The 25874-nt window shown below is 38.1% G+C and overlaps 1 protein-coding gene across 1 annotated transcript in view; it reads right to left on the minus strand.

Annotated features, from left to right (window-relative positions):
• Positions 1-25874, minus strand: part of PKHD1 (PKHD1 ciliary IPT domain containing fibrocystin/polyductin) — a 433649-nt gene that overhangs the window by 352681 nt on the left and 55094 nt on the right. The window contains exons 27-32 of the mRNA XM_054569476.1: positions 16861-16991; positions 14669-14804; positions 10041-10236; positions 9282-9349; positions 6269-7870; positions 4317-4460 (exon numbers count right to left, since the gene is read on the minus strand). Coding sequence (XP_054425451.1) covers positions 4317-4460; positions 6269-7870; positions 9282-9349; positions 10041-10236; positions 14669-14804; positions 16861-16991 — 2277 coding nt within the window. The remainder of the gene's footprint in view (positions 1-4316; positions 4461-6268; positions 7871-9281; positions 9350-10040; positions 10237-14668; positions 14805-16860; positions 16992-25874) is intronic.

Genomic DNA, 25874 nt, shown 5'->3' on the forward strand with positions numbered 1-25874 from the left:
CTTAAAATTGCATGTTGCTAGGGTAGGTACAAGTTCAACTTTACAAGATAGAGCCATTTTATTTTCAAAGTGGTTGTGTCATGTTACATTTCTACCAGCTATATTTTTGAGTTCCCATTATTCCACATAATTTTCAGCACTTGGGAATATCAGACTCTCAGTTTTGGCCAGCCCAGTGAGTATACAATGGCACCTCATTGCAGTTTCATTTTCATCATTAATTTTTAGATCAAACAACTTTTTATGTGTTTATTAATAACTCATGTCTCCTCTTCCATGAAATTCCTATTTCTGTCATTTGCCCTTTTTTCTTTTGGAATGTTTATCTTTTGTTATTGATTTGTGTTCTTTTCATATTCTGGGTACTAAGCCTCTGGAGGTTATATGGTTACTGGTATATTCTCTAGGTTTGTGGCTAAACTTTTCATTCACTTTATGGGATTTCTTGATTAAAATAAGCCCTTCATATTCATATAATTACAACTATTAATATTTTGTAAAGAAGAAAAGCAATTATTTGAAGCCCTTTGACACTAGGCCATTTCTTTCTGGGTCAGGAGACACAATGTTAAAAGCATCAACAAGGCAAGCTGGCAAAAACCTTTAAAAGGAAGATGAACAAATCTATGCATGAGATGGTTTTGGAGCAGCTCTGTCTGAAAACCTTAATAAAATAAAGAACTAATTTCCTCTAGCCTCTACCTCTGCAGCTACCCTGTCCATGAAGGTACATGACAAATGTTATCAATAACTGTAGGCTTGAACCTAAGCCCACCTACACCACATGGCTGCATGCAACAGGGACAAATGAGATAAGTACATGTGAAAGGGTTTGCACTTATTCAATAGCACACAAATACTATTATCATTGCTGTTACATTCTAAAGCACCTGCCGCATGGCAGGTTCTCTGTGACTGTGTTCTGAATGAATCATAGCAATTAAAATGGCTGACAAGTAAGGCTCACTCATATGGGTAGACGAAACATGAGAACTTTCCAGTTAGTAAGCCCCAAGGCAAACAAAAACAGGCTCAACACCAATAAAATAATGAACTCATTATGGGTGATTAGGTGGATGCAAATTGACAAGGTGGATTATGAAAAGTACGCAGGGCTGGGATCAGAATCCACGGACTTTACTCAAGGTTCTGCCACTCAACAGCTGTGTGAGCTTAATCACTTTGGCTTTTCATGCCTCATGGAAAAGTTAAAGTTTCCACTAAAAGTCATGTAGTATAACTCAAGGTATAAATGCAAGACATCCAAAGATCAAAGATCTTGCTGATTTTATAAATACAAAGCATTAGTTTCACCTGAGAAGATGTTTTAACAACCCGTCATGTGAAAAAAATAAAATTCTTCTTTTGTTAGATGCATATTTTGGGGGAAAGGTAAAGATAGATGATACCAAAAGCAGCATAAAAACCTTTTTCGAGCTGCGCCTTTAATGCCCCCCACCCCACTGATGAAAAGAAAACGGATTTGTACTGCGGTATCAGAATAAGCAAAACAATAATTAGGAAAGTCTGAGTTCTAAGACATCATCTATATCCCTGAATGTGAAACATCACTTTCTTCATTATGCAAAGTCAAACTAAGAAATAAAAGTCAAAGCAAGGGTCAGAATTCAAAGTGACCTTAGCAAATTAGAGAAGTTAAGAGAAATAAACAAAAGACTAAATGAAAATAGTAAGGCAGTAAACCACAGAAGAAAAAAAGAAATTATACAACTATAAGATGAGGAAATTCCAGCTGTGCACAGTTAAGTTAGAAAGGACAAAAAACCACCTTGAAATAATAGTAGGTAACAGATTATAAATCAGCAAAACAACAGTGTAATTTTAAGAACAAATATGAGACCAGATTATACGTAGGCATCTTATGATACTACCTACTATGGTCAGAAATTGCTTACACAGAGGAGCTATCTAGCTTGGGGCTTCACATTAGGAAAAAAAAAAAAACAGAATTCAGAAAGGGCTCAGAAGTGAAATATCAAAATATTTACTTGTTGGAATGTTTCAGATCCAGTAGGTCCCATTAATTTGTATTTTTAATGAACCCCCAGGTATTGTTCCTGTCACTGCTCTAGTGAAAATAATAACAATAATATTACATTTTCAATAATTCTCAATGATAATATATTTCTCAAGCATAGCATCATTGAAAACGATTGTCTTAGAAGGACTGAGATTATTCAGCTTGCTGAAAGGTGGCCAGCTGGATAAGTTTGAAAAAGTAGAGTGGGGGAAATATTAGGCAAAAGAATGGATTTCTCTGAGAATGGCAACTAGGAGACACTTATAAGTGGTGCTGCTTGTGAAATCATCCTCTAAAAAAAAAAATCTCTTAAAATATAACAAATTTATATAACAATATAAATTGATTGATTACAGAGTTCCATCTGAAAGTAGATAAATTATTAATAGTTGCTAATAATTTGTGGCACACACTCCCTTTGACCATTTGATGTCCATTATTGACCTACTTCAGAGAAAAGTAATGTGCAATCATATAACTCAAAATATTTTGTTCAGTTTCAGGGGGTTGATAGAAGCCCCAAATACCATCCTAGATCATAAGTTAGAAAACTTAGGGAGTTGGTTTTTATCAGTTCCTCTCCATCTTTGGACACTGTAATTAAGAGTCTTTTCAAATAGATTTTTTTTTTAATTAAGGAGGAAAAAAGTCAACTTATCCATTTCCCTAAAAGAGCAGCCCTTGCACAATCAATGAGTGTTTGGTGACACCTAGTGGTAGTAATAAGAGTTACAGCTTCCATCCCGTTTTCCTCTTTAAAAATCACTGAATTTTGAGTCCTTTTTCTAAAACTTAATCAAATCTTTTTAAATAAAATGATTTCTATTATTCTTCTACTAGAAGTTATCAAGCTTCCAATGTGACAATTTACTTGACCCTGTAACCTCAGTAATTCTTATCTTCTAGTTAAAATCGAGTATCTTGAAATAGTACCAATGGACTTTAAAAAGTTAATTTAAGCAGTATGTATATATGAAAGCCTTTAAAAAAAACTGTAGCAGTATTAGTTAAATATTAAAATCTAGAAATTCAGGGCCTTGGTTTACTGTTTCCACAATTTTCTAATTTCTTCATTTATTCCTTTATGAAGCACTAATTTTGTGCGTGCACTGTGCCAGCGCTGTTCCATGCACAGGAGGCAGAGAGAAAAATGAAATAGATATCATCTTAAACTTAAATATTTTACTGTATCTTAAGTTTCATATTGTGGAATTGTTAAACTAAATGTATTGGTTTTACTATTGTAGAATTTTAAGTGGAATATTCTGCCTATATACATGATGATAATAGAAAACTCAGTTTCTAGCATTTCAGAAACGAATGGTTTCTCCTCCTTTTCTCTCCCCGCCCCCAACCTCCTTCTTCTTGACTAAGACAATCCAATGAAAACCACCATCACAATAGTATTATCCATCATGGAATTTCTGTCCAAGCTCAAGTGAAGTGATGCTTTGTAAATCTTTTACCTATATTCAAGTTGCAGACACACATTAGGAATAAAACTTAAAGCACTATACAGGGAGCATGTGTGCAAGTGGTTTTTAAGTGCACAGGTACAATATCTATGGTTATGCAAGCAAGATAATCACCTGGCTAAGCTATTCCTGTAGTGATGATGGCGATTTCTTCCCTTTGATTTTTTTTTTTTTCCCTGAAGCTTATCCTGTATTTTAAACCCCCATCGTGGGACTATCACTGCTTCGCACCTTCCTTTCTAAGAAGCCTAAAGCAGTGAGAGATCGTGGTATTTTACTGAGTAAGGGATCAAGTAATAACCCAAACATTGCAGAATAAGAGGATGGTGTTCATGTTGGCTGTTTGCCTATAAAAAGAATTCAAGAACTGAGCAATTAGGAAAATATGCAAGAGATAGTCAGTTTGAAGGTCTAATCCCTTCAAGACTAGTGCCTGAAGTAAATTAGACATTCTCAGCAACTCCACCCTAGACAAAGACCAAGAGATTGTTTTCCCCATGATGCCTAAAGCTGTCATTGAGACCAATATTTAGAACTCAAAATTACTTTCTCTGTCATCATATGACTGCAATCAAGAACATAGGTGATAAATTTTTCTTGCCATTAATATGACAAAAGTTATTATGTACCATTTTAATATAAGGTCCCTGATTCTAACTACCTGTCATTTTAGATGGAGAGTAGAGAAAATATTTTCCCTAGGAACACAAAAAAATTTAGGGATCAGCACAACATTAACAGAACCAAAGAATATCGGTTTCATACATACTCTTTCAAAAACATACGGCATTTTTACTGACCATCCAGGGGAAGAACCAGGCAGCTGAAGGCAGACACAGTAGCATTCGCCAGGACTTGGCAGGGAGCCCCACACACAGCAGCTGAGATGTTCCCTGGAGAAAACCCGGCTCCAAACACATGCACAAGCCTTCCACCCAGGCAGCCTTTAAAACAAAATTACAAATTCATGATCATAGGGGCAAATCCCTCTTTCTTTACTTGACTCAAAAGCCAGATTCATGCTTCCTTGCTGCCCATCGTTCTTTTCATGCCCTGTGAAGCCCACACAACCGGCTTCAGGTCCCTGAGATGCCCCCAGTTTATCTTCACTGAGCACTGGCCGCCTTGTTTGTCTGATCCCAGTCATATTCAACAACCTATAAAAATGTAATAGTCTTTATATAGAAAAGTAATGCTCATTTATAGTTCTCATGTTTTTTATACAAAAAAACAAAGTGTAAAATGAAAGTAAAACTTTCCTTAATCATCTACCCCCCTCCCAGAGGTAGCCATGTAGAGAGTTTCTTATGAATCCTTCCAGAATTTTCTAAGCATACATATTTTTATACAAAAAGATATTTCTATACATATTCTTATACAACTTGCTTTTTAAAGGTATACCATAGACATTTTTCCAAGTCTGCATATATAGACCTAACTCATCACTTCAACAGCTACCTAGAATTGTATTAGGTGATCATGCTCTAATTTACCTAGCGATCTTCCTATTGATTGATGTTTCCATTATTTATCCTCCATTACTATAAATCATGGTGCTGAATAGCACACTTATTTGAGTAAAACTGTTGAAAATTCTTAGAAGTGGAATTTTTAGGTCAAAATAAATTTTTAGTTTTGATGGATATTCCCATTTTTCTCTTCAAAATAACGCTGCACCAGTTCACACCCCTACCAGCACTGTATGAGAGTGCCTCTCTCTGATGTTTTCCTTCAGTCTGAGAAACAGTTAAGGTAAATGTCACCAGGACACTCTGACATGTGCAACCTCTAGTCCACACTGAGATAAGAGTTCTAGTTTCGACTGCCCTCATAGCAAGTCTAGGCAGTACTCACACAGCCACCTAACAAACTCATGAATAACACTTTGCTTAGGGTGCATTTCATACCTCTGCTTTCTCACCATAAAAATTAGGGAATCTTAGATTGTAGAAAGGAGAAACAGGGAGCACCCAGCCCAAACCTCTTTATCAAAAAAGGAAGCTGAGGCTTAGAAAGTTGCCCGGCTGAGTTACTGACATAACAGGGATCAAAATCCCAATCCCTATAGCATGCCACTTGGCTGAAGCCAGACACATTTGTTCTAAGAATAGTCTTGGTTAGTACTTCATCAGTCAAAGTTTCAGTTTCCACAATTCCCTCTATACTTTCTGTATCACCATCAAATATGAGCTCCCTCAAGTGCATTAAGGCTTTAAGTGAAGAGAAACTGAAACCATCATTGGAAGAAAATGCAAGGCAAACTTCCGTTTATCTCAAAGGAAAAAAAAAATTCAACCAATGCAATCATAGTAGACAAATGGCCTATTATTGGTGGAGTATAAATTCATCTGTAAACTATCACATAATGATAAAAAAAATCACATTTAGTAAGTTTAAGATAATTCAAGTTGACACGTAGATATAAATAGATGAAGGCATTTATGTTCTACTTAAATGATCAAATGACAAGCTCTTATAAATAGTATTATTTAACTTAAAAACATAAATTAAATTGTGTAAAAGCATCCAATTAAGATACATCACAAGCTTAGAGAATATGCACACTTTCTTTGATAAAAAATAAAGCCTTGTACATGGAGCACAACAGTTTCAGGACTGTAAGAGGCCATTCAGGTTTCTCTCTGCTTCTGTCGTTCAGATTGATGTTGATTTCCTACCCCTTAAGAGTAGTGAGAGAAGCTATTAATCCACTTATATAGAGAAAGTGCTCTGTCTTATTTGCTTAGCTTACCGAAGTTCTCAGTCACTGCCGTAACAGTAGCTCTCGATGTGAACACCAGGCGAGCTGAGGCCCATCCTCTTGTGTGGTCATAACCCCTGACTCTGTACTCCCCGACCGGGAGGGGTGGGACCGTGCATTGGAGAACCGTGCTGTTCCCGGACACTCCCACACAGGGTGATATCCCGATAAAAATGTCAACGTTCTCAGCTCCTGAGATCTGGGCCACCACAAAGGTTAAGACATCACCAGTGTGAGAAACAGAGAGCAATTCTGGGGTGAAGGTGTTGCTATAACCAATGACTCCCATCTGGTAGGAACGTCCATCTACCTCTACGTACAGGGCAGCAGAGCCGTTCCCTGCAGGAACAATGCACCGGATGAGTTCAGCACTGATGTTCACTGTCAGGCAGGCCTGCTGGCCAATGTAGACACATGAGCTGTTCTGCCCTCTCAGGGCTGTGCCCTCGATGGTCAAGAGGCTCCCACCATGTATGCTGAAGTTCTTGGGGAAATAATGAAACACCTGAGGCAAAATGGAGAAGTGTCTGGAAACATGACCAGAACAAGCGTACTCACTTCTTGAATTAAAAACTGATAGGTAGTGGGGTCCTGGGGTCAAGTCCTTCATCCAGCATGCCACATGGCTTGCATTAAAGAAAGTTACAACGCAAAGGAGATGATCATCCAAATATACCATTGGCTCATCCGCAACGGTGCCTAACCTCTGACCTCTAATCAGCACTGAAGTCAGAGACCCACTGGTGTCAGTGGTCAAGGAGTCCACTACAGGAGTTGTCTCTTCCCTCAAGAAAAGAGTGCAATTACCCTGACACTCACTGGGTAGCCCATTGACCAGGACTGTGACGTTCAGGATGAAGGAAGCACCAGGCAAGGAGTCACCCACTCGGTTAACCCGGCAGAGGATTGTCTGGTCCCCCAACCTCAAAATCACACAAGTAAAAGGACCTGAAAGATCAACGCGAACTGACTTCCTCCTGGAGTTGAGAGCCAACCCCCTCACTGTGAGGACTGTCCCACCACAAGCTGACCCGCTGGCTGGGAAGATGGCCAGTATCTGAGGTGTCACCACAAATTGCTGGGGCACCGCAGACATGTTAGCAAAGCCCAACTGCTGCTGACGCACTTGAAGAGGATAGACACCCGCCTCCAAACTGTCAAGGGGAAAGGAGCAGCCAGACAGGCTCTTGTTGCTCTGGGTCTCAAGACTACAGTTCAAGTTCCCCAGAAGAATCACTGAGTTGGAGAGGTTATTTCCTTCCACGCAGAGGCGCAGGCTGCTATTCGTGAGTTCCCCTCGCACAGCAGTGACCACTGGTGTGGTTGCCGCCTCATATGTGAAGGTGAAGCCCTTTCCCACCAGGCTTGGTGCAGGTCCCCGGGCGAAGGATGACACGCCGCCAGCCCAGACCTCCACGGGGGCTGGGACAGTGAGAACATCAGCCTCAGGCAACAGGAGGGTAGGCGGGGTCTCACACCAGATGTTTGTCTCTGTTAAGTTCACAAAGTCACAGGTCCGATTGCCCACAAGCACCCAAATGAAAGCTGGGTCCCTGCTGAACCCTGTTCCTGAGATGCTGAGCATGGTTCCACCTAAAGCATGAATACCAAAAACAAAATATTAAAGCTGATGTTCAGAACTAGGAACTTACCGCACCCATGTGAGCAAGCCCCAGAGCAATTAAGTAGAGGGTGGGGTCCTGCCAGAGAAATCCCAATTATATCACCTCATCCCATCAATGTTAAATTTGTGATCATTTTGTCAGGAGGCCGGTGGGCTGAAATTCATACACAGTAAAACAATATACATTGTTATATAGGAAGGATGTTTATAATATTTAAGACAAAATTTTCAAGTATATTGATAGATCCTAGAAGCCACCACTTCTATTAACTTATTTACTAATAAAAAATTAAATTTCTTGAAGTGTTCTTGTCATCTGCTATATTATCTGACGTGTTAGTCTATATTATTGTGTATATTATTATGTAGAAAGAGGGTTTATTTTACATTAACACATATACAATTTATATATTAATGACAAATCAAGTTGCTTAGTTTTATCATCTCCCATATTACCTCACATATTATTTCATATTATTCTATGTTATTATGTGAAGTATATGTATATTTTTCTATATATTCAACTTATACACTAATGAAAAATCAAATCTGTTGACGTCTTCTACTTATCTTCTATATTATTCTGTTAATATTTCAATATTCCATATATTATGTGGTCATATATATACGACACGACAAGAGCCACTGAAACATGCTTGTGAGTTTACTGCTATATTCACAGACTTTGTCTTGCACTCAAGCTGAGAGACAATCAAATCTCTCTTCAGGACAGAGTTGGAGCAACATATCCCATATCATTACTAAATCAGTGGTAGGGCCAAGTAGCTTTAAAAAGGATCTTACTATCCTCAGAAAGGATAATGTGCTATTTTATATGCTATCACAACAATTATTCACATGCAAATATATAACTCAATTTTTTTCTGAAAATAGTTTTCTAAATGTCTCTATTTGCCTTGTTCTCACCTCTCCTACATTGCCAGTCATTTCTGACTACTCCTGAGTCCTTCACCTGTGTCACTAGAGGAAAGTGGAGACACCAAACCTCATTCCTCCTCTCCTCATATACGCAGCATCTAAAAGGCAAATGCAAGAGCTCTGCCCTTATTTTTCTAATATCCTCTCAAGATGTGTTACCCATTAGATGTTTCGCTATCTTTCTATGAGGAAAAAGAAAAAATCAGGCACATTTCCTTTTCATAAAAAATTTTTAATTTCCTGAGCTTATTGAGAAAAGGAATCTCCAAATTTTCACAGCCTTCAAAGTACACCACCCAGGTCCTGGAGCACAAGGAAAACCCGTCTCCCTGTTGCCCGTGTCTGATCTCACAGGTTGATGAATACAGAAACACAATCTGAATATCCAGTGCTGGATAAACATACTGGATAAACAATATCAGTCACGTTAGAGCCACTCACCCAGAAGGGACCCACAGCAAGGCTCGATGCTGAAAACTTCTGTGATGTACTGAATGTGAAGATCAATCCTACAGAAGAAAATGGGGAGGTTACTGTGAAGAATCTGAGAGACTTAGAAAAAAGACTCAGAAAGGAAGGAGTAGGGCAGAAGAGAGGTATGTATTTGGGAGAGGAGAAGAGAGGAATGATGGAAAGCAAGTGTGAAGACATTGCCTAACAGCGAAGAAAAGAAATGGTCAGGAGGAGATGTTGGGTGGGACATTTTCCTGGGCCAGTATCATGTGGTGGCACCAGTCCCACGTAGTTTAGCTAACTTTCTGTAGTAAGGAGATGAACTTCTGGAGAAACACTGGGCAGAGGGACTTCAGGGCAATGAGGAAATGAACGTGGCTGATGCAATAATTATAAGCCATTTGTTCAAAGCCCAAGAGATAATCTTACTTAAATACAGACTCTTACTAAAGCATAAACTCTTTCCCCTTCACATAGAGATGCTGACCCCAACCAAAAGCCATGATATCCTAGTTCCAGAAAATTTTCTGGTCCCTGACTAGTAAGCCAAAAATTTCCCTAAATTGGGCTTGAAAGTGAACTGTCCTGTAGGGTCTCTCAGATGGGTTCACATTTTATGATTCTCATGTACTTGACCCCTAATTTCAGGAGAAGAAAAATTAAAGACCTGACTCAAAACTAGAATTCCTCAACTGAATTACTAGACTACCAGAAAGACCTAAAATTAATGGTAAGAGTCCACCTCACCCTTGTGAGCGAATGCTGACCCCATTGATGGAGACCGAGACTCTGTGGAGGCCGGTGGGCAGCGGGGGCAGCACCGCCTCCAGGCCGTGCGCGGTCCTCGCGGGAGCCCGAGCCAAGGAATCCTGGATACGGATTTCCACATCCAAGTCTGGGTAGTCCACCAGCCGTGCCATCCCGATGCAAAGGGTCTCGCCTCCTGTGTTGAAAAGCATTCCTTAGCCTCTGTGATGTGGGTTTGTGGCTTCAACTACCTATTCAATTCTGAAACTGTCTTTTATTATTAAATACATTGTTCGCAGGGCTGGGGGGGAGTTAATACTGTACATAATACTGCAATTAAGACTGTTATTGCCAACCTAGTATTTTTCATGAAACTTCTAACAAAATTTTTTTTTTTTAAAAAGAGAGAGGGTAAGGGGAGGAGGAGAGGGAGGGAAATGTTGACGTAAGGGAGAAACCTCAATTGGCTGCCTTCCATACATATCCCCAACCAGGCATTGAGCCTGCAACCCAGGCATGTGCCCTGACTGGGAATTGAACTGGCAACTTTTCAGTCTGCTAGACAACATCCAACCAAGCCACACCAGCTGGGGCTAAAAATTCTTTTACTAGAGCTACAGTCTATGACCTCAAGAGCACAAAAAGGAAATTTTTCAGAACAATTGTACTCAAGAGGCAAACTGATTTATCTTCGCGTAGAGGCAAATTGAGAAGTAGTCTGGAGGGCTGATGGCCTTCATAACCAGCAAATAGCACCCCATGTCCATTTTTTTAACTTCTACTTTTCTATGATAGAAGTCTAAAACTGTATCTTCAGTGTGCACTGAAGCCCATAACAATGATATATATGAGAATGTATTTACAGTAAACAGAGCACTTTACCATGTGTTATCCCATTTGATCTTCTCACTATCCTAATGAGATATATAGAGCAGTTAGTGGGACTGGCATTCAGCTTATGAGAAAACTAAGGTTCAGCTGCCAAGGTTTCATAGCTAATTAATGGAAATGTCAAGGCCTGAGTCCAGTCTTCTATTCCATTTAAACAACTTTTTAGTTTAATTAGCAACTCTACTAAAATGCTCTGTATATATTTTGGACACTCTAATTTGATTCCTTTTACATCAAATATTACTTAGCATCAAGAGTAATATGTTATAAGGAGCACAAAAATAACCGTCACATAGACCCTGCCCTCAAAAAGACCTCAAAGTTGCTAGAGTAGGTGCCAAAATAGCTTCAGTTGTAAGACCTACCATAAGAGAGGTGAAAATTAAGTAGAAGGTTGTTCAAGTCAGAGCAATGTTTAAAATATCAAGGAAAGTCTTATGGGCAAGATGCTCCTTGAAATTCGATTTGAAAACTAAATCCCAAGAGGCCATGATAGACAAGAGGGGATTTACAATTCAATTCTAAAATCTTCAGTTTTACCCAAAGTCTTTTGTAGCCCTTTCTTATTTCATTATCCAGTGGCTTTGAAAGAAGGAAAGAGAATTGGGTGACTTTCTGGGAGACCAGATACATGCATGTACATACACTTATGAACTCTATTAGACTAGGCCAAGTTGATGGTGATCCTATGACTGAACACCAAGAAAGCCAATTCTGAGGGTCTTTATTTAATTCAGTGGACAGTGGAGGCCTCCAAAGTCTTTTACACAAACAAATATGAGCTACTATTCCAATTTGTAAGGTCAGTTGAAGATATAGGGAGGGGAAATCCATTCTGCAGACAACTGAAGTCTTTAACAGGCTAGAAAATCACCCTGGCTGGTGTGGCTCAATGGACTGAGTGACATCCTGTGAACCAAAGCATTGCTGGTTTGATTCCCAGTCGGGGCACATGCCTGGGTTGTGGGCCAAGACCCCAGCTTGGGGGCACATGAGAGGCCACCACATATTGATGTTTCTGTCCCTCTCTTTCTCCCTCCCTTCCCCTCTCTCTAAAAATAAGTAAATAAATAAAATCTTTTTAAAAAATAAGAGCGTGGCATTGTATTAAAAAAAAAGATTTTTTTAAAAATCAAGTGTGCAATGGCAGGAGTGAACAAGAATAAATAGGCATCTAAAACTCCTTTAACTGCTAATGTTTGAGAACTGCTACAGAGCTGGCATCTATAAAACACCATAGCTAATTAGATGAGGAGGATAAAAGGTTACTTAAAACATAAATGTCAAAGAGGAGAGTTTGTGGTGTGTTAAGAAGATAAAATCTACATTTAAAATCCTGCTCTGCCATTAAATTACCTGTGTGACTCACTTTGGGTCCTCAAATCCTTGGATGTTTTATCAGTATGATAGTAACAGAGCCTACCCTGTGTGGTTTGTTATAAGGATGAAGTTAGATATCCCAGGACAGCCTCTGGTGTAGTACAGTATTGAAAAAGCCTCAACTTCATCCATATCCTCTTTCCTTCTTCATGTCTTCCCAACATTGTTTCTACTGTAAAGTCTGAAGCCAGTATGGTGAGTTCAGGGAATTACAGAGTTGAGAAAGAAAAAAGGTCTGACCTCAAGGTAACAGAGCACAAAAATACTGAGCTTTATATGGGTGGTGCTTTCACAGGTTCACATAGAGGCAGAAATCTCACAGAGGCAACAGTAATGGACTACCACCCAGAAGGGGAGGAAGGCAAGGAAACTCCTGAGGCAGAAGGTGGTCAGAGAGCGGTGTATGTGTCCAGAAGGTGTCACTTAGCAGTGAGGTGGGTAGGCTGGGTAGTCTTTGGCTTTGAGAGCTCCTAAGGGCATCAGTGGCTTAGAGTTCTGTATAGCCCCCAGGTTTATCTTATCTACATTTGGGGGCAGTTTTACAGGGTATACAAAGCAGGCAGTCACTAAAATTGCCAAAAAACTAATTCTGGGGGCTATATTTAAAATAATTAATTATTAAAAAATTTGAGTTTCACATCAACAACCTAGGGCCAAAACCAGAGGCCATCGTTGGCTCCTTAATATAACACAGTACCTGGAGAATGCTGACAGTCACCTCAACAAAGCGTTTATTGAGTGCTTACTCCATGTTAGCTCCCAGACTAGGTACCTTTAGCTACTTTCTCTCCAACTTTCACCATAACCTTGAAAGAATTATTCATACCGAACAATTAAAGGAACTAAAAATAAACAAAGTTAACTATCTTGCCCAAGAAATGGTTGAGCTGGGATTCATTAATAGGTAGTGCTAAATGCCTGGGGGGAGGGGGGGGGCGGGACGCTGCACATCAAATTTCCCTCCCTCCCCACCCCTCCTCTTTCTTTGATTTCGTGTTGGCTTTATTGTCACATTCAACATAATCATCTCCTGGATGGAGATGTGTCACACTCCAACTTTCAAAGAGGCTTTTCCAATAGGCTACCACTCTTTGTGGATTTTATAACATGTTATTTATTCTGCCTGTAGAAAGACTTATATCCAAGTGTAAATTCTGCAAATAATGCATCATGTTGTATATATCATTCCCATGAACTCCTTGGACTCTTGGTCAATTGTCAAGCTAATCCTAGATGCCTTTGAGGCACTGATGCAATGTATTTATTCTTTTCATTATAGGTAAGAAATTTTATTAAAAGCCAAAATCACTGAAATCTGAATAGAACACATGGCTTCCCCCTCCCTTTTCTACTTCGTTGGGAAGAATCTATACCACTAAGGAATATTACACACTTTGGTTGCCTGAGGCAGCAAATTCTTCTTCTGCACTATCTGAGATAAATAATATGGAGGAGCTAAAGGACACTTCCCTTTATTTATGTACTTTAGAACAATAGAAAATGAAAATGTACCAGAAAAATTGATTCCCAGGTTTATTTTTGAGGGGTGGGGGATTTGATGGTTTTTTATAATAAACAGCTATGGCTGCCATAAATTCTCTGTTATCTGGCATTCAATTAATCAAAAAGATGTGTTACCTGGTACTTTTCCAAATCTATATGGTCTGGCATGATAATAAATTGTTATATTTTTATCCTGTCATATCATCTGAATTATCAAAGAAACATTAAATTGTTTCATGCAGTTGTATACTAAAGAATTTACTTCTTTTATATACAATACAGTATATCTCAGGGAACAAGAACTCTCGGTTAATCAGAACACACTATTCTCTAATCATATCAAATAACTGCTATAATAGAATATGGTGCCAAAAATAGTATTTTATAGTAAACTATAAGTGGCTAACTGCTTGGAATCTGCAACCAGATGGCTTGGTTCAAATCCCAGCTCTGTTGCTTACTAAAGGTAACATCTTAGGCAAGTTATTTATTCTTTCTATTCTTTATTTACCTGTCAACTGAGCCTAATAATTGTGTCAATTAGTGGCAAGAATTCAAGTCTATTATATGCTTGTGCTATTGTCACATACTGGGTGCTTAATAAATGCTCGTTGAGTTGTTACTTCTAACTTCCCATGTCATTTTCATAGTGGAAATAGTCCCAATTTTACAGAGTGAAAATTTATTCAGTGATGGCTAAAATGAGAATACTAGTCTCCTAGTTTTCAGAAAAATAACTTTCATCCAGAATATAACACTACATAAAGCTCAATAAAATGTATAAGCCACTGTTTTCCTTTTTATGAAATCAGTGATGTAAAAATAAAATGAATCCTTTATATCATATGTTTTACCTGCTATGCTGCTCCTGTTTCTGCTCAGAGATGTGATCACTGGATTTAAGGAGAAGACATATGCAAATGCCATGGAAAGAACTGCAGAATGCTCCCCACTGATCACTGCCACATTCACAACGGGCCCCTCGTTTCCCTGAAAAATCAATTTTTTAATCAAACCTCTGTAAATAAAAATGGCTTGAGAGAATTTCATATAGAATTAGTTTAAAAGGTTAATTTTATGAAAATTGTTTCAAAAAAGTATATTGCTACTTTCAGGTTCTCTCACACAAATACAGACCATGACAAATGCTTATAATAGGCAAGTGCAGCACCCAACTGGTTAAAGAGTAAATAAGAATTATTTTCAATTAACACACCAATTAATTCTGTGAGAAAATAGCAATTTCAAATAAACATCCGTACCTAGCTAAACTATCCATCAAGTATGAGAATACTTTCAGACATGTAAGTACTTAGGAAACTTCCCTCTGACACATTCTTTCTTAGGATGTTTCTTAAGGCTATGATCTCACAGAATAAACAATAGCAAAATAAGAAAGAAAGATATTCTAATATGTACTCCAAGAAATGACTCTATTCAGGAGAACAATCAAGGAAAGTGCTAGAATAAAATTTGTGGAAGAAATCTAAACATTGAGTTTGATTAAATCAGAAAAGAGAACTACAAGAAGACGAGTAACTAATAAGATGCAATTTTTTCTTAAGATAAAGGACTTTTATTATACGGAAGACATGTTTTAAAAAACTCTAACACAAAAAACTATACAATATACATATATTCACTAATTCTGCCAAACATCATGTAAAGAGTTATAATAATTTAAGCATAGTTTATTGTTTTAAAAAATAACAGTATTATAACTATATTCAAAAGAATTAAAAGTGGTTTTTCAGAAAGGCAGACTTGAAGAAGGGGAGAGGGAGTAGGAGAATATGATTATTTTACTATTTTCCTTTTAAATTTTGCATATATTACTTTGATCAAAATTAAAAGTTTGTTTTTTAGTGTTTATTCTCTTGAGTAAAAAGAAATCCAAACAATACAAAATTTACCCATTAAAATGTAAATGTATATTAAAGTGATGATATCCAATGTTGGCCAAAGCACCAGAAATCAGGCACTTGCACCATGATAGTAACAGTATAAATTTAAAAGGAATTTCAGACAACTGGACACTACATATCCTGCAAAATGTAAATATGACCAAAATTATAGTGATTGGGATGATGAAAGGTCTGTTGTTTAAAATGGGAAATTTTTGATATTATCTTAATGTCCACTAATAGGGAATAGTTAAACAAATTACGGTACAACCATATATTGAAATTGCATGCAGTTTATATGCAAAAGCTAACATTTCATAATATTTGAGTAACTGGGTAAGATAAAAATGTGGCACCAGAGATCAAAGATTATTCTGAATCCTCTCTTCCAGTGATCTTTATTTGTTCAGTAAACAACCATCTCTGGAGGTTATGGATGTACTAGGGATGTTGATGACACTCCAGTCAGCTCTGACCACAAAGTTCAGCCTCAGCTATGAGCATGGCTCTCACTAACAACACCAGGGAGGGACCTGGACTCAGATCTCTAAACAGGCTACGAGAGAGTACTAACAAAGAAGGAAAAAAAGGAGGGCAGCTAAGGGAGGGACTTGTTTTTAAAGGGAAAAGGAAACAGTAAGAAATAACCAAGAAAATATTTTATAGGAACAAAATATCTTCGAAGTGTCTTAGTGTCTAAGTTAGTGTCTAAGTTACTTTCTAAGTTCCACCATTCACATCCATCCCAGAAAACAAAATTGCTGGTGAAAACTAAGTTATTTGTTGTTTGCTTAAGATAGAAGTGAGATTGAAAGATATGTAAGTTATAAACCAACACCCAGAATGGTCACTAGATAAACTTATTTGTTATGCAGCACTAATATTCATTGAGCTTATGGACTGGGACTTCCTTCTTTGTCTTCTTTTAGAAAAAATTAAGTAATGTTAATTACAAGTTGCATGGGTGGAGTCAGCTTCCCACTTCATAGCAGAACCAGCAATATAAACAATGTAAGCAACCTCTCATGATGAAAAGGTCATGGCAATTAATTGAGTTCTCAGAAATGACTGACTGACAACTTTACACGACATGGTAATGGTCACCCACTCAGAGTGAAGGGATGCCAAAGAATTGCACTTACTCTGGGTGGAACTTGGCATTGAATTCTTCGTGAGTTGCTTGTGGTGACATTGATAGCACAAGACTGAGATCCAAATAACACCAGGCTAACATCTTCCAAACTAGAACCTCGGATGGTGGCCCAGAGCCCTCCTGTAACAAAAAAATAAATAAAAATAAAAAAAAAATAACCAGCATTTTCAGTCGGGATATACAGCCATACAAGCAGACAAAAATTAATTATTCACAAGAGAGAAAATGCAATTAAAATTTGAAGCTCCTTAGTCAAAATACAAGGCATGCTCCAACTGCAGAGAAAGAGTGAAGTTAAACATATAAACTGCTATATAGAGAAGTAGAAATAGTGACTAGAGGACAGAGAGAAGTAGTAATATACCTTGGAGTTATTTAAGAATAAAACATAGAGATACAATACTACCACAAGTCAGAGAAGTAAAATGATCTCTGAAAACGCTTCCTGCCAGAGATTTTTAAATGTCACCCCTGACAATCCTATAAAACTTATTTTTTCCAGAAATATTAAGTATGGTATAAGGGAGGATCAAGATAGAAAGAGCAGTGGGCCCATAGTCAGGGCCTTTCTCTGTCCTTTAGAGCAGACCCTTTGTAGTATTGTCCCTGAGTTCACTGGTTCTGACTTTCCTCCTCTTTACAAAACAGCCTTCCATACTTGTTTGTGGGGAGAAGATGGTAGCCAAGCAGGTGGAAGTTCAGCCCGCTTGCTTGTTCCCCCAGCACAGACTTTCAGCTGATCTCCTGACAGGTGACCTGAACAATCAATGGAATTTCAGCTGATACGAATTTTTGAAGCCAAGAAGAACAGAGGAAGCTTTCCACTGTCCAGTAAGAGATTTATAAGTTGAAGGGGAAATACCTGAATGAGGTGCCTGCAGCAAAGGAGAGAACAGAGGAGAGAAAAACACAGCTTAATAGCTCCCACCCCACCCACAGTGGGGTGCCCAGTCCCACACAGGGAACTCCCAAACCTAACTAGGAGAGACTTGGGAGGGTATAGAGAGTATGGGGGACTCAGGCTGCACACACACAGCGAGCAGCACATCTATAGCTGCAGCACCAACTGGGAGAGTCCAAGAGAGAAATTCTAGCTCCTACAACTGTCAGAGGCACCTGCAGGCTGTGGCCAGCCCTGATTGAGAAAGACTTTTTGCCTTTTGGGGAAGTGGAGTGTGTTGAGAGCCAGGCAGTGACTCAGAGCTGAAGCGGAGGTGCCCCTTAGGGACTTTTTTTAAAGAGGGGAGCAGAGATGTAGCTGAGCAGGGAACCCACATGTAAGTAGTTGCCCTGTCAGCAGAAGCCAGATTCAAAACATGGTTCATACCCCTGAACCCAGCGGGCCAGGAAAAGCAGAGAGCTGCACAGTGAAGGAATTGCAGTGAAGGGACTGCAGGGCCACACCCAGCAGGGTTGGTGGGTAGGGGGGCTACACACAGGATGGAGGGTTGGGTTTAAGCCTCCTGTAAGAGCAGTGATCTAAGAACTCCACAGTCTACAGCTGAGTGCCCGGGATTCTTTGCAGCCAGGCAGGGCTGCTCAAACCATGGAGTACAAACCTCTGGGAAGGGGAAGGCATGCCCCTTCTCCACCTGCAGGACTGCAAACTCCGCAGAACAGTAAGGCCAAGCTCAAGAACTAACTGCCAAGCACAATTCTGCAGGGGCGAGAAAAAGAGTCTCCAAAGGAGCTCTTATGAATTCTTTTCAGATGCTATGCTGGCTCCTCCTTGGGTCCTGTGCCACTGAAAACAGCAGAGTAGAGAGATTAGAAATTGGCGCAGCAAGAGGTATTCAGGGCCCTTCCCAGCCTCAGCTTTCACATAGAGCTGCCATCAGGGCCAAGCAGGAAAGAGCTGGCCCTTTATACAGATTGGCCTCTCACATGAAACAGACAGCTAATTCATCAGAAACTGTACATTACTGGAAATAATCTGGGACAGACCAAGATGTGTGGTGTAGGGGTGAGGGAGCACACCCACCATCTTCCTGGAATGCTAAACAGTGCCTCCCAGAGGGTGATCCAGGGGTCCAATCCTCCGGATCAAACCAGAGGCCCCCTCTGGAGGTAGGTAGAGGCGGTAGATGCAGCGCTTGTTGGATGTTAGATGAACCACCCGTAGACCCTGTGCTAATAAAAAGCCAGCAGGGCAGAAGAATGAGGGCCAGCCAAGCCTGAAGGAGACAGCCACAGACTGTGGATCACTTGTAACCTCAAACAGGCTGCCTGAAGCTAGACTTGGACACCAGCTGACATCAAGGACAGATCCTGAAGGAGAAGACAGTAGGCCAAGAAACACTAGACATTGCTGAGATGAATTCCACCTTGTTCTTTTTCATTATTTGTGCTATTTTTTTCCTGTGTAGCTTTTTAACATTGTTTGTCTTCACTTTTGTTCCTATTATTTCACTATTTTTTATTTTTTTATTTTATTTATGTATATTTTTATTACTTTTACTTTTATTTTTATTTTAGTTTTATTCCAATCTCATATTTTACTCTTCCCTTCTCTTACTCCATTTTGCCTTTATCCTCTCTTTCTTCTTTTTTTTTTAAATTTTATTTTTCCCTCTCTACACCTTGTTTCTATTCCTTACTATTTCTCCTCCCTCCATCCTCTCAAAACCATCTTTCTTTCCATTAGTCATCTCACATTCTTTTCCCCTTTCTAATAATATCCTTATTGTTGTGCTACCTTTATTAATATTTGCTCAGTTGTCATTGATATTGAGGTTGTTGCTGTACTTCTTCAATTTTATCCCTAGCTGTTCATTATATTTTTTATTTTAAATCTCATATTTTACTGTCCCCCTGCCCTCCTCCATTTTGCCTTCCTCATGCCCTGTTTTATTTTTGTTTTAAATTTTATTTTCTCCCTTCTTAGCCCGCTGTCTAATCCTTACACTTATTATTTCTCCTCCCTCTATTCTCTCAAAACCAGTTATCTCTCCTTTAGGTATCTCACAATCTTTTTTTCTTTTCTTTCTTTTTTCTTTCTTACAATATTATTATATTTTCCACCTCTATTAATCTTTGCTCCTTTGTCATGGATATCACTGCAGTGGTTATTTTTCTTCTATTTGATTCCTGTTTTTTCTCCAAACCTTTTATTGTACTCCCTTTTTCTTACTACAGTTTGCCCTATTCCTTCCTTATTTTATTTATGTTGTAAATTTTATTTTCTCCTTTTCTTCATCTTGTTCCTATTCCATACTATTATTATTTCTCCTACCCCTACCCTCTCAAAATCATTTTTCTTTCCATTAGTCACCCCATATTCTTTTTTGTTTTTCTATAATATTCTTATTTTCTTTCCATCTTTATTAATCTTAGCTGATTTGTTGTTGATGTCATGGTAGTGGTTAGGGGTGTTTTTGCTGGTTTGGGAGTTGTTTGCTTGTTGTTTTAGTTTCCTCTGGAAACTCCTGTAAAACAAAGATATGGTAGGGGTCATGATGCTCAGTCAGCCAGCCAGAGGGGAGAACCCACCAATGAACAAGCCAAAAACAACCAAATCCAAATATAACAGAGAGCCCACATAAAAGGCATAAAGGGCATCCCTAGGGTACCCAGCTCAGGAATTCAAAGAGACTGGACCACTGAGTTCCACAGAACTCCTACCACAGAAGGCCACCCCATGAAAAGAGGGAATCAAAGAAGACCAATCTAATATACAGAAACAAACAAAAAGAGCCACCTAAAATGAGGAGACAAAGAAACAGCCCCTAATCAAAAGAAAAGGAGGAATCCTATGAAGGAGTGCTAAATGAATTTGAGGCAAGCAATTTATCAGACATAGACTATAAAACAATGGCTATAAGGATGCTACAGGAACTCATTGAGAACTACAAGGAATTTATAGTGGGAACTACATCAGCATGAAAAAGGACATAGAAACTATGAATAAGAACCAGGGGGAAATGAAGAATAAAATATCTGAAATGATCATACACTAGAAGGACTTAAAAGCTAGCTAGATGAAGCATAGGATCAAATCAGTGAGTTGTAAGACACAGTAGGAAAAAACACCCAGTCAGAGCAACAAAACAAAAAAAGACCCAAAAAGAAAGAATATGGTTTGAGGGAACTGCAGGGCAACATGAAACATAACAATTTTTTGCATCATAGAGAATACAGAAGGAGAAAGGAATAGAAAACTTGTTTGAAAAAAACGATGACAGAAATCTTCCCTAACTTGGTGAGGGAAAAGTCACACAAGTTCAGGAAGCACAGATAGTCCCAATCAAGGTTAACTCAGAGGCCCACTACAAGACACATCATAATTAAAATGGCAAAATCTAAACACAAAGAGAGAACCTTAAAGGCAGCAATGGAAAAAACAGCTGGTAACATACAAGGGAGCTCTGATAAGGCTATCAGCTGATTTCTCAACAGAAACATTACAAGCCAGAAGGGAATGGCATGAAATATTCCAAGTAATGAAAAGCAAAGAACTGCATCCAAGACAACTCTACCCAGCAAGGTTTTTAGAAATGAAAGGTAAAATAAGGAGCACCCTAGACCCCAAAAAAAAAAAAAAAAAGGCTAAATGTACATCTTCACCAAACCAGCATTGCAAAAGATGCTAAAGGGGCTGCTTTAAGGAGATGAAGATAAAGAGAGGGAATGAGAGGAACACAGGCAAAAAGGGTAAAAAAAAGTCAAAATATAAATACCTATTAATAATAACCTTAAATGTAAATGGATTAAATGCTCCAATCAAAAGACATAGAGTACCTGAATAGATAAGAAAACATAACCCACATATATGTTGTCTACAAGAGACCCACCTCAGAACAAATGATCTACACAGGCTGAAAGCGAAAGGATGGAAAAAAAAATATTCCAAGCAAATGGACATAAAAAAAGGTGGATGGCAATATTTATATCAGAAAATGTACACTTTAAAAGAAAGGGTGTAACAAGAGACAAAGAAGATCACTACATAATGCATAAGGGAGTTGTCCAGCAAGAGGATATAACTCTTATAAACATATATGTACCCAACCTAGGAGCAGTTAAGTATATAAAATAAATCTTTGAGGACTTTAAGAAGGAGATTGACAGCAATACGGTCATCACAGAGGATTTTAACACCCCACTCTCAGCAATGAATAGATCATCCAAAAAAGAAAACAAGGATATTGTGGCACTGAACAACACTCTAAATCAAATGGACTTAATTGATATCTAATGAGCATTTCACCATAAAGAAGCAAATATACATTCTTTTCCAATGTACAGGAGTCATTTTCAAAGATAAACCACATGGTGAGACACAAAACAACCCTCAACAAATTCAAGAAAATTGAAATTATATCAAGCACCTTCTTGGATCACAGTGGCTTGAAACTAGGAACTAACCTCAAGGAAAAAACTCAAAAACATTCAAATATATGGAGATGGAATAACATATTATTAAATAATGAAGGGGTTACCAAAGAGATCAAGGAAGAAGTCAAAAAGTACCTGGAAACAAAGAAAATGAACACACAACAACCCAAAACCTATGGGACACAGTGAAAGTAGTCCTGAGAGAGAAATTCATAGTAATACAGGCCTACCTAAAAAAGATAGAAAAATCTCAAATAAACAATATAACCCTACATCTAAAAGAACTAGAGGAACAACAACAACCAAAACCCAGAGTGAGTACAAGCAAGAAAATAAACAAGACCAGAGCAGAATTAAATGACATAGAGATAATTCAAAGGATCAATGAATCCAAGAGCTGTTTCTTTGAAAAGATAAACAAAATTGACAAACTTTTAATGAGACTCATCAAGAAAAAAAAGAGAGAAGACCCAAGTAAATAAAACCAGAAGCAAAAGAGAAGTAACAACCAACATCAAAGAAATAAAAAGGATTGTAATAAATTGCTATGAACAACTATATGCCATGAAATTGGACAACTTGTAAAAAATGGATAAATTTCTAGAGACATACAATTTTTTAAAACTGAATCAATAAGAAGCAGAAAGCCTGAATAGACTGATAACAGCTAGTGAAATTGAATCAGTAATCAAAAAACACCTGGCGCACAAAAGCCCTGGCCCAGATGGCTTCACAGACAAATTTTACCAAACATTTAGAAAAGAGCTAACTCCTATCATGCTCAAACTATTACAAAAAATTCAAGAAGTGGGAAGACTCTGAAACTCTTTTTATGAGGCTGGTATTATCCTAATTCCAAATCCAGTTAAAGACACAACAAAGAAAGAAAACTACAGGCCAATACCACTGATGAACATAAATTCTAAAACCCTCAACAAAATATTGGCCATCCAGATCCAGCAATACATTAAACAGATCATACACCATGATCAAGTGGGATTCATTCCAGGGATGTAAGGATGGTACAATATTCATAAATCACTAAATGTGATATATCGCATAAATAAAATAAAGGACAAAAACTACATGATCATGTCAATAAATGCTGAGAAAGCATTTGATAAACTCCAGCACCCATTTATGATAAAAACACTCAGCAAAATGGGAATAGAGTGAGCATACCTCAACAAAATAAAGGTCATGTATAAGAAACCTACTGCCAATATCATACTCAATGGACAAAAACTAAAATTGAAAATTTTCCCTTAAAATCAGGAACAAGACAAGGGTGTCTGCTTTCACCCCTCTTATTCAACATAATACTGGTCACAGTGACCAGAAAAGAAAAACAAATAAAAGACATCCAAATTGCAAAGGAGAAAGTAAAACTGTCATTATTTGTAGATGAGATGATAGTGTACACAGAAAACCCTATAGTCTCCACCAAAAAATTACTCAGCCTAATAAATGAATTTGGCAAAGTAAAGGGATACAAAGTCAATACTCAGAAATCAAAGGCATTTTTGTACACAAGCAATGAGCTATCAGAAAGAGAAACTAGAAAAAAATCCCATTTACTGTACCAATAAGAAAAATAAAGTACCTAGGAATACATTTAACCAAGGAGGTAAAAGACCTATACTCAGAAAACTATAGAACACTGAAGAAAGAAATTGAGGAAGATACAAATAAATGGAAGCCTATACCTTGTTAATGGATTAGAAGAATTAACATCATTAAAATATCCATACTACCCAAAGCAATCTATAAAGTCAACACAATTCCTATTAAAATACTGATGGCATATTTCACTGATCTAGAACAAATACTCCAAAAATTTATGTAGAACCAAAAGAGACCCTGAATAGCCTCAGAAATGTTGGAAAGAAAAATAAAGTTGGATGGATAACAATACTTGATATAAAACTATATTACAAGCCCACTGTAATCAAAACACCCTGGTACTGGATAAGAACACAGACATAGATCAGTGGAACAAAATAGAGAGCCCAGAAATAAACCCATTTCTCTACGGTCGATTAATACTTGACAAAGGGGACATGAGCATACAATGGAGTAGAAACAAAAATAAATGGTGTTGGGAGAACTGGATGGGTACATGCAAAAAAATAAAACTAGATCCAATTTATACCATACGCTAGAATAGATTGAAAATGGGTAAAAGACAAATGTAAGTCATGATACCATAAAAGCCCTAGTGGAAAACATAGGCAGTAAAATTTCAGATATCCCATGTAGAAATATTTTTGCCAATATATCTCCTAGGGCAAGTGAAATACAGGAAAATATAGACAAATGGGACTATGTCAAATTAAAAAGCTTCTGCACATCAAAAGAAACTATCATCAAAATGAAAAGGAAGCCTACTATATGGGAAAACATATTTGCCAATGATATTATCAGACAAGGGCTTAATCTCCAAAATATATAAAGAACTCATATATGACTCAACCCCAGGAAGACAGACAATCCAATTAAAAAATGGGTAAAGGACCAAATAGGCACTTCTCCAAGGAAGATATACAGATGGTCCATAGACATATGAAAAGATGCTCAACATCACTAGCCATCAGAGATGCAAATTAAAACCACAATGAGATATTACCTCACACCTGTCAGAATGGCCATCATTAATACATGAACAAACAACAAGGGCTGGTGTTGATGTGGAGAAAATGGGACCCTAGTGCACTGTTGGTGGGAATGCTGACTAGTACAGCCACTGTTAAAAACAGTATGGGATGTCCTCAAAAAATTAAAAATGAAACTGTCTTTTGATCCAACATTCCACTGTTGGAAATGTACCCTAAGAATCCCAAAAATCCAATTCAAAAGAACTTAGGCACCCTTATGTTCATAGCAGTGCTATTTACAATAGCCAAGTACTGGAAACAGCCTAAGTGCCCATCAGTAGATGAGTAGATCACACTTACGCAATGGAATACTACGCAGCAGGAAGAAAGAAGGAACTCCTACCTTTTATAACAGCATGAATGGAATTAGAGAATATATGCTAAGTGAAATAAGTCCATTGATGAAAGAGAAATACCATATGATTTCACTTATAAGAGGAATCTAATGAACAAAATAAACTAATAAGCAAAATAGAACCAGAGGCAGAAACATGAAACAGACTGACAGTGGCCAGAGTGGGGAGGGGAGGGATAATGGTGGAAAAAAGGGGAGGGGACCAAAGAGCATGTAGGAGTGGCCCATGGACATGGACAATAGTGTGGGGATTGATGGTGGGAGAGGGTGTGGGCTGGGCAGAGGAGGGCAAAGGGAGAAAAGTTGGGACAACTGTAATAAAATAAAAATAAATTTTTTAAAGCCTTCCATATCTTGATGATTGTAAACAATGCTGCAATGAACACAGGGGTGCTTATGTTCTTTTTAATTAGTGATTCAGGTTTCTTCAGATAAATTCCGATCAAGCGAAAAGGAAAAAGTACTCACCAACATGGACAACAATTTGGTGATTGTCAAGGGGCAGGTATGAAGGAGATAAATGGTAATGGAAAAAATACAATTAAAAATACATCAGTCTCCACGATGGTATAGCAGAGGCTGACATCACAACCCACTGTCATCAGGATTTCTCTACTGATCACTGAAGAGCAACCACCAAAACCCCTGCTCCCTCACTAC

This window comes from Pteronotus mesoamericanus, unplaced genomic scaffold (genome assembly GCF_021234165.1).
Source record: "Pteronotus mesoamericanus isolate MK-2021 breed Mesoamerican mustached bat unplaced genomic scaffold, CSHL_Meso_final contig_20, whole genome shotgun sequence".
Lineage (NCBI taxonomy): Eukaryota > Metazoa > Chordata > Mammalia > Chiroptera > Mormoopidae > Pteronotus > Pteronotus mesoamericanus.